The sequence below is a fragment of the Eurypyga helias genome, unplaced genomic scaffold, assembly GCF_000690775.1.
Source record: "Eurypyga helias isolate BGI_N326 unplaced genomic scaffold, ASM69077v1 scaffold21159, whole genome shotgun sequence".
NCBI classification, from domain to species: Eukaryota; Metazoa; Chordata; class Aves; order Eurypygiformes; family Eurypygidae; genus Eurypyga; species Eurypyga helias.
This window is the reverse complement of record NW_010271648.1, coordinates 1-15,231: the sequence shown is the minus strand read 5'-3', so window position 1 is coordinate 15,231 and position 15,231 is coordinate 1. Positions and strand designations below refer to the sequence as shown.

The window sequence follows — 15,231 nt, the reverse complement described above, 5'->3', positions numbered from 1 at the left end:
CAGTGCAGAGATGCCCAGTGGGACTTGTGATGACAGTGCAGCACCTACGGTTGAGTGAGCTACATGTTTAGACAGATAAAATGTTTCCGACCTTGCCCTTGCCATGCCTCAGTTTTCCAGTGTTGGTGCAGAAGCGATGCAGATGGGGAATGGGCAGTATTCAGACTGCCTGTAGCAAATGCTAATCTTGGCTATCCAAATCACTATGGCTTCTTGAAAGCAAGACAAGGATAAACTTGGGCATCCTCAACTCAGGCCATCTGGAAACTTTCTCTGTGAAGCTGGCATTAAAAGCACCCCTCATTTGCTCTCCCACCCCGCTGACGTACCACTCCGAATATGTGGGAGATGTACTGCATGCCAAACTGCTGGCTCTGGGATGGCCAAAACTCGAGGAAGCTCTCCACGTCGGCACGGAGCTCCTTCTTCTCCTCCTCATCAAAGCTGTCTACGTGGTTCTGCAGGTCATCGATGGAGACCAGACAGCCCTCTGCCAGCCCGCTGCCTTCCCTCTCAATCTTCCACATGATGCGGGCAGCCAGCCTGGCCAGGAGAGAGCCCCAGGTGTTAGTACCACCACCCACTGCAAGAAGAGGGTCCGAAGGACGAGCAAAATTCATCTCCTAGGTGGGAGATTGTGTGCAGACAGACTGAGACAGGCTCAGAACTGGATGGCTGATGGCTGGTTACCATCCATGAGCATCTGAAGGAAAGGGAGGAAGATGCAGGGTTTTGCCCTGGCATCTGTGTTGTCATCTGGAAAAGTGCTACAGAGCCCCAGGTCCCCAGCCCTCCACACAGTTCTAATTTCCTTGGGGATTCCCCTTATTTTCTTGTAATGGAGGCAGGATGTGAATCCAAATCAATGCATCCTGCAGACAAATCGGGGAAGGGCCCATGTCCTCTTCCACTTTTCCACCTACTCCCCACTTTCCCACACCTTCTAAACCATCCGGTATGGGTTTGCCTCATCTCTTTCATCTGCAGTAGAGATTCTGAGGCCCAGCACCAAAAAAAAAAGCAGAAGCACAACCCACTCACACCATGGATGCTCCTGCAGGTCCCTATTTCATCAGCTCAGGATGCTCCTGCCTTTTCCCAAACCATCTCTCACCTCCACCCATCCAAAACAGGCCACCCGCCTCTTCCTCACCACCCTCTGAAGGAATGTACTGTCCTCCCGTCCTCTCCCCCTTCTCCCCAGGCTGCTGGCTCAGCCCCTGGGGCCAGCTCTCACCTGATGTTTTCGGTGGGTGCCTTGCCATGTTTCTTGATGGCAGAGCACTCATTTTTGTGGTTCAGCCAAGCCGCTCTCTGGCAGGTCCGGTCGCAGTAGTAGGCGAACTTGCACTGGCCGCAGCGGTGGAGCCGCTCCTGCCGTTTGAAGCACGTGTGACAGATGACGTTCGTCAGGCTGGAAGGACAGAAAGACCTGTTGGTTCATACCTCGGAGAAGGGCCAGCTCCATCCACTGAGCATCCTGCCAGCTTTGTCTGTGCTGATTTTGGCTGGGATAGGGTTAATTTTTTCATGTTAGCTAGTATGCTTCTGGATTTGTGCTGAGAAGAATCTTGGTAACACTGATGTTGCAGTTGTTGCCAAGTAATGCCTATATTAAGCCAAGGATGTTTTCAGTTTCTCTTACTGCTCCTGTTCTCCCAGACACAGCCAGGACAGCTGAGCCAAACTGATCAAAGGGACATTTCATGCCGTAAGTTGTCCCACTCAGTATATACGATGAGGGGAGTTGGCCTGGGGAGATCAGTGCTTGGGGATGGGCTGTCAATCACAGGGTGGTGAGCAATTGTTGCATTGTTCATCACTTGTTTTAGTATATTCCTTTATATTATTATTATTATTATTTCCTCTCCATTTGCTGTCCTATTAAACTGTTTTTATCTCAGCCCATGAGGTTTTTTTCCAATTCTCTCCCCCATCCCTCCTGCGGAGAGGGGGATGTGAGTGAGTGGCCATCAGAGCCTAAACTATGACAGCATCCCTGAGCTCCCCACACCCACTAAGGACAGACTGCCCAAGATTTTTTGGGAGAAACCTCCCACCCAGATTAATCCTTGTGCACTTGCCCAGTGCTGATGCTTTTCTGTTTGGCTATGCCAAAGAGACAAATATTTTGCTTAAAGGAGGAGAGCAATAAAGCATTCCCCGGCTCTCAGCCCTTTTGCCTGCAGCTCGTCTGCTTCTCCTCAGCACTGCTGCTGTCCATAGGATTTTCAGTCTGTTTTCATTTTCTGTCTGGCTCGTGCTGAAGCACCAGCCATCCATTTGCTGAGCAGAAAGCAGATGCCTAATGAATCTACAGCTCAGGAGAGCACGAAGAAGAATATGAAGGCTAAGAGGCAGCCAGAGAGCTTCACCTGCCTGCAAAGCCTTGGCATTTGGCTGAAGTGAAACCCCTTCTGAGACTTTCCTGGGCCCTATATGGGTCAGGTCATAAAATGGAGCAGCAGCCACCCTCATTCCCAAGAGACTTAGGAAAACTTTGCATAAGAAGGACTCTGAGCCATCCTAACTGTTCTCCTAAGCTTTTCTTAGGCACAGGCACGCTGTGGGGACACAAATATACATCTGAAATGCTCTGCTAGTGAGCAGACCCGAGGTGTATCACAATGAACAAGATGGATAGATCAGAGTGGTTGCAAAGGTAAACCCTGTGTTTGTGCTGCTTGAAACCAAGATATATTTCCACGGATTAAAACCCATCTTATCTTGTCACTGCCACTGGGCCAAAGCTGTGTCTGTACTGGAGGCATTGTACTCCACAATTGTGTCACTGTGTTGGAAATGACATGAGGAAACCAAGAAAAATGCCTCTTTCTGGGCAGACCTTCTCATCACAGAGTGGTTTATATCTTCTCCTTCCTTTCTTCCGTCCTTCCATCATGGTGCATGTCTCCTGTCTGTCTACCTTCAGGAGACAGCAGCACTGAGCCCCAGGCTGGATGAGCTTGAGGTTCTTCTGGTTCCAGTGACTCCCCACAGACGTTCAGTGTGAATTACTGAAGGTCTGAGGGACAAGGCCAGGCTCCCTGCCATTCAGTAGATCCCCAAACATGAATGCTAAGGCACAAATGGATTTTCAGCTGCTCAGGGATGGACAAGGAGCACCAAACAGTTGAAGACAGAGGAAAGATGAACCCTCAAGCTCACAGAAGCATTGACTGGGGTAGGACATGGGGTGGGCTGGTTGTAATGCCAAGTCCTAGGGAGCAGTACTTGCATTTATGATCACCATAAGATCTGATTAATAAATCCAGGGGATCTTTCATCTTCACAAGTCTGGTATCTTGCTGAGCTGAGAACATCAATGATTTAGTGCTGGTCAGTGGCCCAGAATATGCCACCCATGAGAGTGCTGTTAAACATTACAAGTAATGAGCACAGTGCCTGATGTGAGGCTGTGCTCTGCTATTTTAGTCCAGCGTCAACTTTAGCACTGTGCTCTTTAGGCCACTTAAAGCTTTCCTGCAGACAGGCTAGCGATGCAGATTTCTCCTCCAAATCCAAAAGTCTGACATGTCCTTCTCTGGTGCCAGCAGTGGTAAGTGTGCTGCTGGCTCTGTGGTTTAACTAGCTGAGAGGTTACTGTGAGTTAGATGGTCATGGGACAACTGGGAAACACCTTTTTGAAAGGAGCAGGTTGCTTCTTTGGGTGGTTCAAAACAGGATTTCCAAGAAGCATCATACAATTGTATGTATGCAACTATAACAAAGGCTGGGGAAGTAAGGCATCAGATGATACTGGTGAAGAAGTCTAATGTCATGTCCTTTCTTCAAGGGTGTCCAAGATCCCAGACCAGGGGAAACCTCCCACATGTGCCCCTTTCACATGTCCAGCTGCTTGCTCCAGGGTCTTGCTTCATTGGGAAGGAGGGGGAGACACTTTGGTTTCCTGCCCAAACAACTTTGGGTCTTTCCCCTTGCTGCCAGATACGGAGTTTTGATGCCTGATTTGGTGTCCCCAGGTGTCTGCTTCTCCAGGCAACTATCCACTTTATCTTTGCCTCCAGCCAGGCTAAACAGCACAAGAGAATTTAAATTCCCATCGCTTGGACACTGCTGGTCCCAGGAGGGAGGTTATCCTCATCGCAAAAAGCTCACTGACTACAGAGGCTTCATTACCAAGGGAACATCATCATCATCGATAGTAGGGAAACTGAGGCACGAGGAAATAAAAATTATGATCACATGAGGAGGCTGTGCCACAGGCAGGAATCAGACCCACAGCCCCAGAGTCCCCAGCCACAAGACTGTCCTGCCTCTTCACTATACAGATATATAAACACACCTGTGCATATTCATATCTATCACAGTACACTTAAAATGCACTCTGGCAGTACTGCATCAGCTGCTGGTACAATTCACACAGTGCCTTGGCTCTCGCAGGATGAAGACAGCCATTGATTTAAAGCAGAGAGCCACTAATTCAAAACAGATGGCCACTGAGTTAAAGCAGGACAACCTGCAGCAGACAAAAATGAGGTTTGGAAAATGACAGTGAGCAGTGCTGGCACACGGGAGGGAGCCTGATTCAAGGTAAGCACCTGAGATGGGGCAGGGGGGATCACGTGTCCAGGAAGGGGGATGCAGCCAACTCCATTAAGTCAAATGAAAGAGCTGGGAGCTGGTGAGAAATGTGAGGCTGTGCTCTGTCAGCTGTCAAGTCAGAGGGGCAGAGAGGTGCAAGAGAGATTACACTCCTTGTAAGGCAAAGGAAAGCCAGAGAGCTGATAAAACCAGTGTGGTTACGTTGTGCTGGGAAGCAGAAGGAGATATCTCACACGACTCCCTCCTGCCGCCTGCGTGTTTTGAGGGCAGTCAGAAAGGAAAAAGGCAGCTAAAGAAGTTTCCTTGTAGAGAGGAATGACAAGTCAGAAAGGAGTACAGCGCAGCAAAACCCAAGACCTCAAGCAGGGGCTTGTCTCTCCCCAGCTCACTTTCTGAGAACAGAAAAATACTGAAATGTTGGCTTTGCGTTTTGCTGTTTATTGCAGAGGGAGTCCAGGGTTTCCAAAGCAAACCCAGCTGGTGGAACTTATCACCAGCCTTGGAAAGCCCTCTTTCTGAGGAAATGCAGAAATACACAGAAGAAAAGGTTATGTGAGACTTCTCAAGGAAGTGAAGGAAAGGTCATGGCATTGAAGCTGCAGACACAGTTCCTCATAGGTAATCTGTCTGGCAGGCATAAGAAACATTACATCTCACAAAACCCACAATGGTTCCAGGTGGCCCTGATGGAGCTTCCTCTCCCTGTAGGTCAGCAGAATGCTGCAAGGCCAGGCAGCACTGAAGGTTTCTGGGGACATGTATGTCACCTACCCAGGAGCCCATGAGGTTTGAACCCTTACGGACTCAGTGACCAGCTTCCCTTGCTTTAACATAGGGACAACACAATTGCTTTCTGCTGTGACTATGCACACCATGGCCTCTGGGGTGATCTCTGGCCATTTGTTCACTGCCATCTTCTACACGTAGTAAGAACAACTTGTTTTCACCCTGCCCAAAAGCAGGATCTTCATTAGCACAGTGATTTCTCTAGCCTTGCCAGGTCAGGGATTTAGGAATGACTTGGGTGGCAGGTGCCAGTGACTGACTCGCTGAATGACTTTCTGGGGAGCCTCTGGTTTCCTTGGCCTCTCACCCAAGTGCCAACTGATGTGAACTCTCAGCAGCTCACGAGCTCTGATGTTACGCAGATGAGACGCACAACTACTACTAATCCTGGACACAGCTACAGTCACAAAAGCCCTCACTCAATGTGCAAGCCGACAAATGCAAGAGGTGACAGAGCACTGTCAACTAAACCATGGCTCCTGCAAGCATGGCTCTCAGTGAAAGCAGAAGAAACAAATAGCTCTTGTGAATGTTTGGACTGGATTCAGGTGGATTAAGATTTGTTGGACCCACCAGGACAGAGGGCTGAGCACTGCCACAGGAAATATGTTAACCTCATCTCTGAGACATGCATAACCCAAACATCTGCCAATCATTTCCCATTCAGCACCCACAGCATCTCATTCACTGATCCGGAAAAGCAAGGTGAGATGGCTGTAGTGCAAAGGAATAGAGGAGGATCTCATTGAATGGACATAGTGAGGTGCTCACGAACTATGTAACGTGAGTTTATTCTATCCTGTACAGGACAGATGACACACACAGACAACCTAACTTACACCTAAGTCTGCCTGCTCTGTATTTATTATTGGCTGGCTAAGCATCTCTCTTCAACACCTTACAGAGGACAGTGTAAGAATAGCCTAAGATACAAGCAAAGTCCTCTTCGCTTTCTAAGCAGAACAGCCTAAGCAAATGCACCTACCCTTTCAGCAGTGAAAAGGGAGGTGTTCAATAGTTGGCTTCTACGGAGGATACCTATAGTGGTGAATTATTAGTACAAACCTAGTTTTGCGCCTTTAAAAAAGGGGATTGGAACTTAGTACTTTTCCCTTTAAAATTCCAATGATGAGACATCCTAGTTTGTCTGATTTGAGTGGAGCATTTATTTTAGACTATTTTACTTTCAGTATTTCATTACAAGTTTTCTCAGCCTCTTTTTAAAGAGGTGTGGGTGTGATTTCCTTTACAAAAGTTAGCTTTTATCCCAGATTGTATTTAAGCTTTTGAGCAAATGAGATAATAATAAGAAAATCAAACCCCAGACAATTTTAAACAATGTGAATATGATCACATTACCTCTCAGTTGTTACTGGTATCAACACAAAGAATTTGCTTCCATAATCTTTTCAGAGTCATACTGTTATGGAAAATTTTGCATTCTTATATCCCTTGGTCATCCCAGGTACAATAATGGAGTTCCCCACATTTCTCTTGGAAAAAGTTTTGGGCCTGCTTCATATATCAAATAGGAATGCAAAAATTGGATGATCTCAGCTTTTTAGCAATTTGCAGATCACTCATTAGGCAGATCTTCAGGTGATCTTGGCTTTCTACCACATGACACTGTTTGCCTTGACTACTGTCTCTAGAACTCCTCTGGTTAAAGTGCAAACCCTCTCTCGATGGAGGCTGACAGAGATATATGAGGCATCCCCTTGCCCCTAGGAAATGTAAACTCTTACAGGCTTGAGAGCCAACAGACATGCCAGAGGAGAAGGTCACATACTGTAATTGAGCCCAGGAGATGGGAATGCTATCATCCTGAAGGTGGCTGTGACGAAAGGAGACCTGGTATCTTCAAAGAGAAAGTGAAAAGGGAGGGAAGGATTAAACCCCAGCGTGCAAGCAGAGCACTAGAGAACGCTTCAGTGAGAGGTAATGCCAGTGCGAATGCAGAGGGGCTTTGCAAATCAAAAAAAGACCCCAACAAAGGCAAAGGTTTTCTTGAGAAGATTTATTCCCAACCTTCTGCATCTACTTTAGGGCATAGTGGGCCTGGCACTGGTGTTTTCTGAGTGCTATTTCAGCTGATAACAGCAAGGCTGATTCAAACACAGATCAGAGAGCGTCTGCACTTCATCCAAACAGCAAAATACCGGAGATCACACTGAGTTCTGTACCCCCTTTCAACCAGTATTCACTGTCTCCCTGAACAGCCTACTCTAGTTCAGGCAGAAGTAACAGGCTTGATGCAGGAGTCAATGCCAGGTAACCACTGTGTTAAGCAAAAGGTTATAGAATCACAGAATGATTTGGGTTAGAAGTGACCTTTAAAGGTCATCTAGTTCCACCTCCCTGCAATGGGCAGGGTTGACTTTGTGAGTCATGCCCTGGCCTTAAAAACTAAGAAACTATGAGCTAGCTGATATCCATAGGAACCTTCTTTATCTTCACTTTGAGTTTTAAGTACTTTTAGATGAAAAGTCTCTGGTACTGGCTAAGAAACTGATGCTCAGATGATCATCATCGGGTTGAAGAGCGTAAACCCTCACCAGCCCTAATGACTTCAGGGTCCCTGTAACCTTCAGGGGCTTCCAGGGTAGGGTGCAGTCTGCAGATTTGGACATAGAGATGTTCTCATCTGTGCCCTGTCTATGTAGTGTTCCTCTCAAAACACTTGGTGGGATTTAGAAAGCCATTCAGCTCACCAAGGTAGGTGTCTGTATTCAGTGCACATTGCAGTGCTCTATTGATTATAACAGACACTTAGGACTGGATTCACTTTCCTGGAGCCTTGTGTTATTTTAGTCTCTGCAGGGTCACCCTTCTGGCCTGAGAGGTGGCCCGATTCTCATAAATCCTGGTTTGTACCTGTCAGCCCTAAGAGGATGTCTCAGACACCCTGGGCCATCTCAAATGACACTAAATACCTCTGGCAACTGAATCCTGCACTTAACTCTATGCAGACATGTATCACAGACCTTAGCTTCGGTGGGTGGCAGCCTCAGGTCAAAATTACTTTGGCAGTTCCTCACATCAATATATAGAAAAAGGCCTTTTCATCTTTTAAGCCCAAAGCTGCTGTGAGCACCTAATATGGGTGCCAAGATTAGTTGTTCAGGCTCCCTAGACCCCTATACAGTCGAGGCAAAGACGCTTGTTCTTCCGATAGTTTCTCAGAGCATCAAAGGTAGGTTTCTGCTATGCAACAGCCCCATAGAGGGGTTTCTCATTTACACACCTGAAGTTAAACACCCGTAGCAGATAATACAAAACTTTAATTTCCTAATTATGTTCTTCACCAGGTCAAATGATGATCAGCTTTTATAGGGCTCCCCCATTTCTAAACAGTAACACCTCCCAGCTCTTGACAGCTTTGTGCCCGGGCACAAACATAAGCCGCTTTCCATCCTGTAGTACTGCCAAACCAAGAAAATCATGTTGTATCTATGAAGAGCTTCTCCTCCTAATCGGCAAAAGAGACCTCCACTTCGACTGCTGTGTTGTCACATCACGTAGTCACACAGAAAACTGCAGTGTGGCCACCATAGTATGATGGAGATCCATACAGAAGTTGGTTTCAACAGCAAAATCAAGGGCAGGGTTACAGGGGATCAGCATCCACACTGGGACCAGACTCCCCAACAACTAAGCTCCTCAAAGGGCTGCAACGTACGGACCAACTTTTCCAAGTACTTTAGTGCTTCTAGAAAATCGGGTCACCTATTTGGAAGGTCCTGAACCGAAAAATTTAAGCTACCAATCACCTGTGTTGGAATCCTCTTTCCATAATACACATATACATTGCTTTCTGCAAGAGATGAAGATGTTGAGTGGAATTAGGATGATGGACTCTGAACTTTGGGTTTCTCAATGCAGAGTGAGATCCTTTTTAACAGTGTAGGCCCAACACCAGTTTTAGGACCCATTAATGCTTGTTTGTGGGCATGGAAAAACACGTGCCTCTTCATTGGGCTCTTCATTTATGCAGAGGAAACAACAGAACTTTCAGGGTAAAACCAGACATCAGGGCTTAGTGTGGATTTAATTTTGCAGATCCTACAAGGATCCAGGCTATTCTTCTACAGCAGTCAATTCACTGGAGAGTTATGCAATTGAATACCCTGGGACAGCGGTACCTCCAAAACTAAAGCTATGTGTGTGTATCTCAGGCCCAGGTTATCCCCTGCTGTGCACTAACCAACAAGCATTTAGCAGGCACTACCTGCTTCACAGATTTTGGGAATGCATATATAAAGGGCTTTGGAATTAAGTGTGCCACGAGAGGGTAAGAGTTCGTGATTGCACAGCAGCATGAAGAAGAAACAGAGAGAGAAGAATGACTGAAGTCATCCCCACCCTCTGCAGTTGCAGAGAAGGGATGTGTTTACCTTACCCCCTTGATGCTCAATGTCTGGATCTGCCCTCTGGAGCTAAACAAACACAACGTGGGGAGGGAGGGAAGCACATCTCTCCCCATCTGAGGTTTTCTGTTGGAAATCTAAGACTAAAACACAGTCTGCAGTCTAAGAGCTGATGTGGTGATAGTTTCTCCTCTTATCTCACATTACGCAAGTGACATTTGAAAATGCAGTGAAGTTGTAGCTCTTCAACATGGGCTCTTCTACTCTATGCAGCACGCTCACAACATTTCACATACAAGGAAAAAAAACTCTCAACCAGCAATCAAAAGGCAAAATGTTTTCAATAATTTAAAAGATAGTAGTTTTGATATGGCATGTGGAAGAAAACATTCTCCATAGGCACCTCCATAGTATCACAGCAAGATTCCAGCTAATGACACAAGTGAAGCTAAAGTACAAGAGCTACAAGGACACGTCAAGGAGAGGTAGTTTTGTCACTAACTACTGTAAGTGAAGTCAGAGTTAAGAATTCAAGAACTTAACATTTTAAAATCCAAAATTACATTTTTATATGAGCTCTTGCAATGACAAAATAAAAACTAAAAAATGTCATTGCTGCTATTGTAAAGATTCATTAACATGTTCAACCGTTGACAGTACAAGAGCAAGGAAAATGTGAATGAAAGACACAAAAAACCTTATTTCCAGCTCTGTCTTTTAATCCCCAATTCTCTGCTATTACCAGATCACACAGTAGCACGAATCAGCTTCAGCTACAAAATGACTGGGATTAAAACAGCAGCATGAGCTCTGCTTGTGTCCCAGAATTCACTGGCAGAGTTGATTCAATCAGGGAAAGCTCAGCTAGGCAGAATCACTCACTGCCCTCTTTAGTGTACAAAACATTCACTGAAGTCACTGGCAGTTTGGGGCAAAAAAATCAGTTTTGGGACTCACCATGACGCCTTTGAAGAATGCTTACAAATTTCCTAAGCCCAGAATGAAACCTTCAGCTGACATCCAGCTCCTCGGTTAAAAAGTTTGGGCGAAATTCTATTCTCAGCACATTATAAGGCTGAACAAATTCCGTTCATGTCTGAGGCTTTATTCTAGATTTATCCCATGGGAGATTAACATAGAAATTGGTTCTCTGTGTCTTTTAGGTTTCAGGATATTTAAGTGAATTCGCATTTCACTGATGTGAGGGGAAGAAGTGGGCATCTGCCAGCCACGCTGACCACGCATGTTGGTCAAATGTTGCTTGTCCTTGAAACAAGCAGCAGAAAAGAAAATTCTGTTTCTACCAGAATTCAGTTTCTGGCTACATCAGTGTGAACAAAAGTTTAAAGCCAGTCTCATGCAAGAGTGGAAGTAGAAACTTGTCCCCAGTTAACTCGGCGAGCTATAAATATGAAATCATTTTAACAGAAACAACATCACTCGCAGATCCTCACCCGCTCTACTCTGAAGGCAGCGGGCGATGAAGCTGCACGTACAGCTGGGAGGTGGTACACATGAGCAGAGCATAGTGCAACTCACTTTTATCATGCACTATACATTGGAGGCTTCAGCGACGTCAGCCTGAGATTGTTGTACCTGAATTACATAGTCTGGGCAGTTCACCAGAGCATAAGGTGGGTCTGGCTTTGTCAGGCACTGAATACACAAATTTTCACCACACGCGGTGAAAGTTGAGGGCACTGAGCACCTTGCAAGATCGCTTCCTGGAAACAGATTGAGCCATGTTAAAGGTAAAAGAGCGGATCTGAGCCGTGGGAAGCACATTCACGGTAAACTGTGAATGCATCTTTACAGAAGTGCTTCTGACTTCCCTTCGCACACTTCCCTGATGCTGTCCAGAAGCTTTCAAACTTCTACCCTCCTGGACAGATGAAATTTTGCATCGAGCTGACTTTCAGTCTGTTATAAAAACGCTTTTCTCTTACCTATCAAAAACCACGGCCGCGTAAGCTGGCTCCGCAAAGATGACATCCCCGGGCAAGAATTCCTTCTGCGCTTTCAAGCCCCTGCCTTTGCCTTCAGACGTGAACACTTCGACTGACTCCATTCCCCCTTTGGTCATCCCAGGGACCCCAAGGCTTGGGAGGTGGATATCTCAGAGCGAGCCAAATCTCCCGTCACTCCTGTCAACTTTGACTTGCTGCAAGACCATGCTTATAAAAGGGCTGGCTTCCCCCCACCCCTGTCTGCAGCGTTTCCCATAGGAGGGAGAGGGGGTGGGAGCAGGAGAGGCAGGAGGCGAAGATCCTCCACGTAGTATCACCAACCTATGCAGGGAAGGCACAGGGCTGGGACTTCTGCTTCATTAGGAAACCCCTCTCGGAAAAACAAGTTTGGAATTGTTTCCCCCAGTCACAAGCAGTTGTATATGTTACGACTTGGATTAATTTATACTCATCCATTGGAAAGAGAATGTATTCTCTTTGCAGGGTATTTTTAGCAACCACATGCTTCTGTCTCTCAGAAAGCAACAGCTGAGAGAGTGGGACAGGGAGGGCTGGTATGCGTTTTTCTGACCCCTTCAACTGTCATCTGGCTTTTTCCAGAAATTAAACAATGCTGCTTTATTTTTACCCTCTAGGAGATGGATAGTCTGTTCAGAGGCAGGGATAACTACGAAACACACCCCCTGAAATTCTCAGCACACTCCATCACCACCAGAGCCTGGAAAACGGGAGTCACTTCCCAAATGACAGTGGTGGTGGTCACAAAGAGCAGCATGGAAGGAGCTGGAAGGACAGCAGCAGTTCAGCACAGGTTGCAGAAGCAGGGCATCCTAGATATTCATACAATTTTGGATTCAGTTAAACTCTTTGACACAGCAGCACATTTTGAAGGCTCTCCCCACCTCCAGTGCTCACCTGTGGAAGAAATGGGGGAATTTGAGCCACCTGAGTGGAAAAGGAGAGTGCACCAGTGAGACCAAACCTGTAAGAAGCCAGGCCCTGGCTTTGCTCTGCCTCCAGCAGCCAGTACGAGTCTGGGGTGATGCAAGGGAATGCCTCCATGTGTAAGAGTGAACCTCATTGTGGAAGCTGAACACAGCCCAGATTGTCATTCAGCATTTTTTTATCATTTAATAGCACTTCACAGGCTGGTTCCTGCTAATCCTCCCACCCCTAGGAAACCTGATGTTATTTCCCCTGGATCTCTAAGCACCACACAGGTATGAATGTTTGCAAACCTCTTCCCACATCTCCGTGCTGCACAGAAAAACCTGTCTGATTAATAGGGAAAGTGAGGTGCAGAGCGGATAATTCCTGTGCATCCCATGGCTTTACCTTGCCAAGGCAGTGGGAAGTACTGTTGTGATCTTAAAGACAGCCACAGAACTGCTCAGCATCTTCTGCTAAAAGCTTCTGGCAATTTTCCTTGCCTGCAAATGAGGTATGGTATCACTCTTCAGCACAAATATCCTCTGTTATAGTTTGCCTGCATGTGCCAACCACAAACAACATCAATCCACAACTCTATAAATTCCGGGTGATCTGGGAGTTCATGAGATTATGAGCAATATTCCCCAACCAACCAGACTCCTCCACTTGTCCTGAGGAGGCCCAGAGCCATCACAGAGCTGCCAGCACAAACCTCCCAGCATTTATGCTGCACAGCCTAGAAAAGTCTCTACCGACAACTATCCACTACAAGCAATTACAATTTTAATTGCAATGCTCTACTTGTGTGATATGTGATGTCAGGATGCTCTGGTATCACCTGTTACCCATGTTTAATTCCCTTAGGTGTAAGTACCTTTTTGATACATATATTTGCCAGCAGTACTTTAACACCTCAAAATTATGTCCTGAATTTAAAAAAAAAAAAAAAAAAAAAGGCAAGGCAAAAAACCACCCTGATTTGGAGTGTCACTATGTTGAACTCAGCCATTAATCACACTAAACGCTCTTTCTGATTCCTAGATAACAGAGAATAGAATAGAATAGAATAAACTATAACAAAGAATATAATTATATCTTTTCAAAGTAACCAATTAAAATCAACAAAGTCCTTCTAGGACGGAGTTACAGTAGAGCAGATCTCTGCACAGTCAGACATCCATGGTGCACCCAGTACAATGTACCCCTCACACCTTCAGATCACAAAGTACCCCACATTTCAGCTGAGACATAGAGTAAAAAAAGTGTCACTTCTCCCCTTCCAGCCCAGTGAATGGTGGTGTGCGCTCAGCCAGGTCGTAGGGGAGGACACCAGCCTGTGCCTCACACCCCTGGTACCACAGTTTCAGACCCAGCTGTGTGCAAAAATACGATGGTAAAACTGTCAATCTTAAGAGAAAACATTAGGAAAATTGGAAAGGGCCAAGACAGGCTTGATAACAGGGATTTCTTCTTACATATTTATTTGGAGAAGTGACCCTACTTTCAACCCCATGGAAACACACTGAATTTCAAAGCCAAACTGAGAGGAACACCAGTTTCGGAGCACTGAGCAAAGATGACCCTTCAAGAGCGGGTTATTCTGCAGGATGGGTCTGTCGGTATGTTGGGCTGGAGGGGTGAGTCCTCTTAACAGGAGAACAAACAGCACCCTCTACTGCCCTCTAAAAATCTATCCAAAGCACAATGTTATCAAATTCAATCACCATAGCTCAGGATTGTGGTGAGCAGTTCTCAGACAAGTCGTGAATGTGAGACAAAAAAGGGAAAAAATAAAAGAGGGAAACAACCCAACTACCTTAGCCGGTTGCTCCTCGGACTTCTGTCATCATATTCAGCTTTAAATGTTAAATGTAATCATCTGCAGGGTGAGGGTGGGCCCTGCCTCACAATGAAACCCCTTTTTGGGATGACAGCGGGGAAAATACGTGGGAAATTTAGACTGCCTGTTCTCCTGGGGGTGGGTATAACAGAGTCTTGAGGGGGAATTCAGCCCTGAAGAGGAATGGATCGATGGGGTGGCCAAGGGGAGGGACAGCTGGTGAATCAGCAGCAATTTTGGAGGTGTTTTGGGTGCCAAGGGCAGACAGGAGCCACTCAGGATGAGGCCTGCAGTTACTAGTAATTGCTAGGCAGATATTAGGCAAAGACTAAGCTGTTACTAGTAGTTACTAAGCAATTACTACAGCGTTAGCAGACCCCTCCTAGTAGTTATTGAGCAGTTCTTAGGCTCTTACTGGGCAGTTATTGGATAGGTACTAGTAGTTCCTAGGCATTTACTAGCATAATACTGGTGGTTACTAGTAATTACTGGGCAGCTACTAGTAGCTGTTAGTAATTCCTAAGCAGTTATGAGTAGTCCCTAGTGAGCTGGGAGGGCTGTGGGCCCTGAGGTGCACAGCAGCCAGTGAGGGCAAGCTGGGGGCCAGTGGGACCAGCTGAGCCGGCTATGGGCTTCAGCAGGCTGCACCAGGGAGGTTATAGCAGACCCGAAGGGGGCTGTGAGGGCAGAGAGATAACACCGGCTCGCACAAGTTTGTTACGGGAACGGTGGCAGTTAGGCCCCGTTAAGGAGTCCCGGCCCTGAAGGCCTCTTC

General features: G+C 46.4%; 1 protein-coding gene across 1 annotated transcript; it reads right to left on the bottom strand.

The window, feature by feature from the left end:
* Positions 1 to 329: 329 nt before the first annotated feature.
* Positions 330 to 11,802, bottom strand: LOC104504827 (histone-lysine N-methyltransferase Smyd1-like; the record flags this gene model as incomplete). The annotated part of the gene is made up of 3 exons (XM_010158890.1): positions 11,666 to 11,802; positions 1,238 to 1,414; positions 330 to 543 (listed from the first exon to the last, which is right to left on the bottom strand). Coding segments are annotated over exons 1-3 (528 nt in total), but the record flags the coding sequence as incomplete, so codon positions are not given.
* Between the last annotated feature and the right edge of the window lie 3,429 nt (positions 11,803 to 15,231).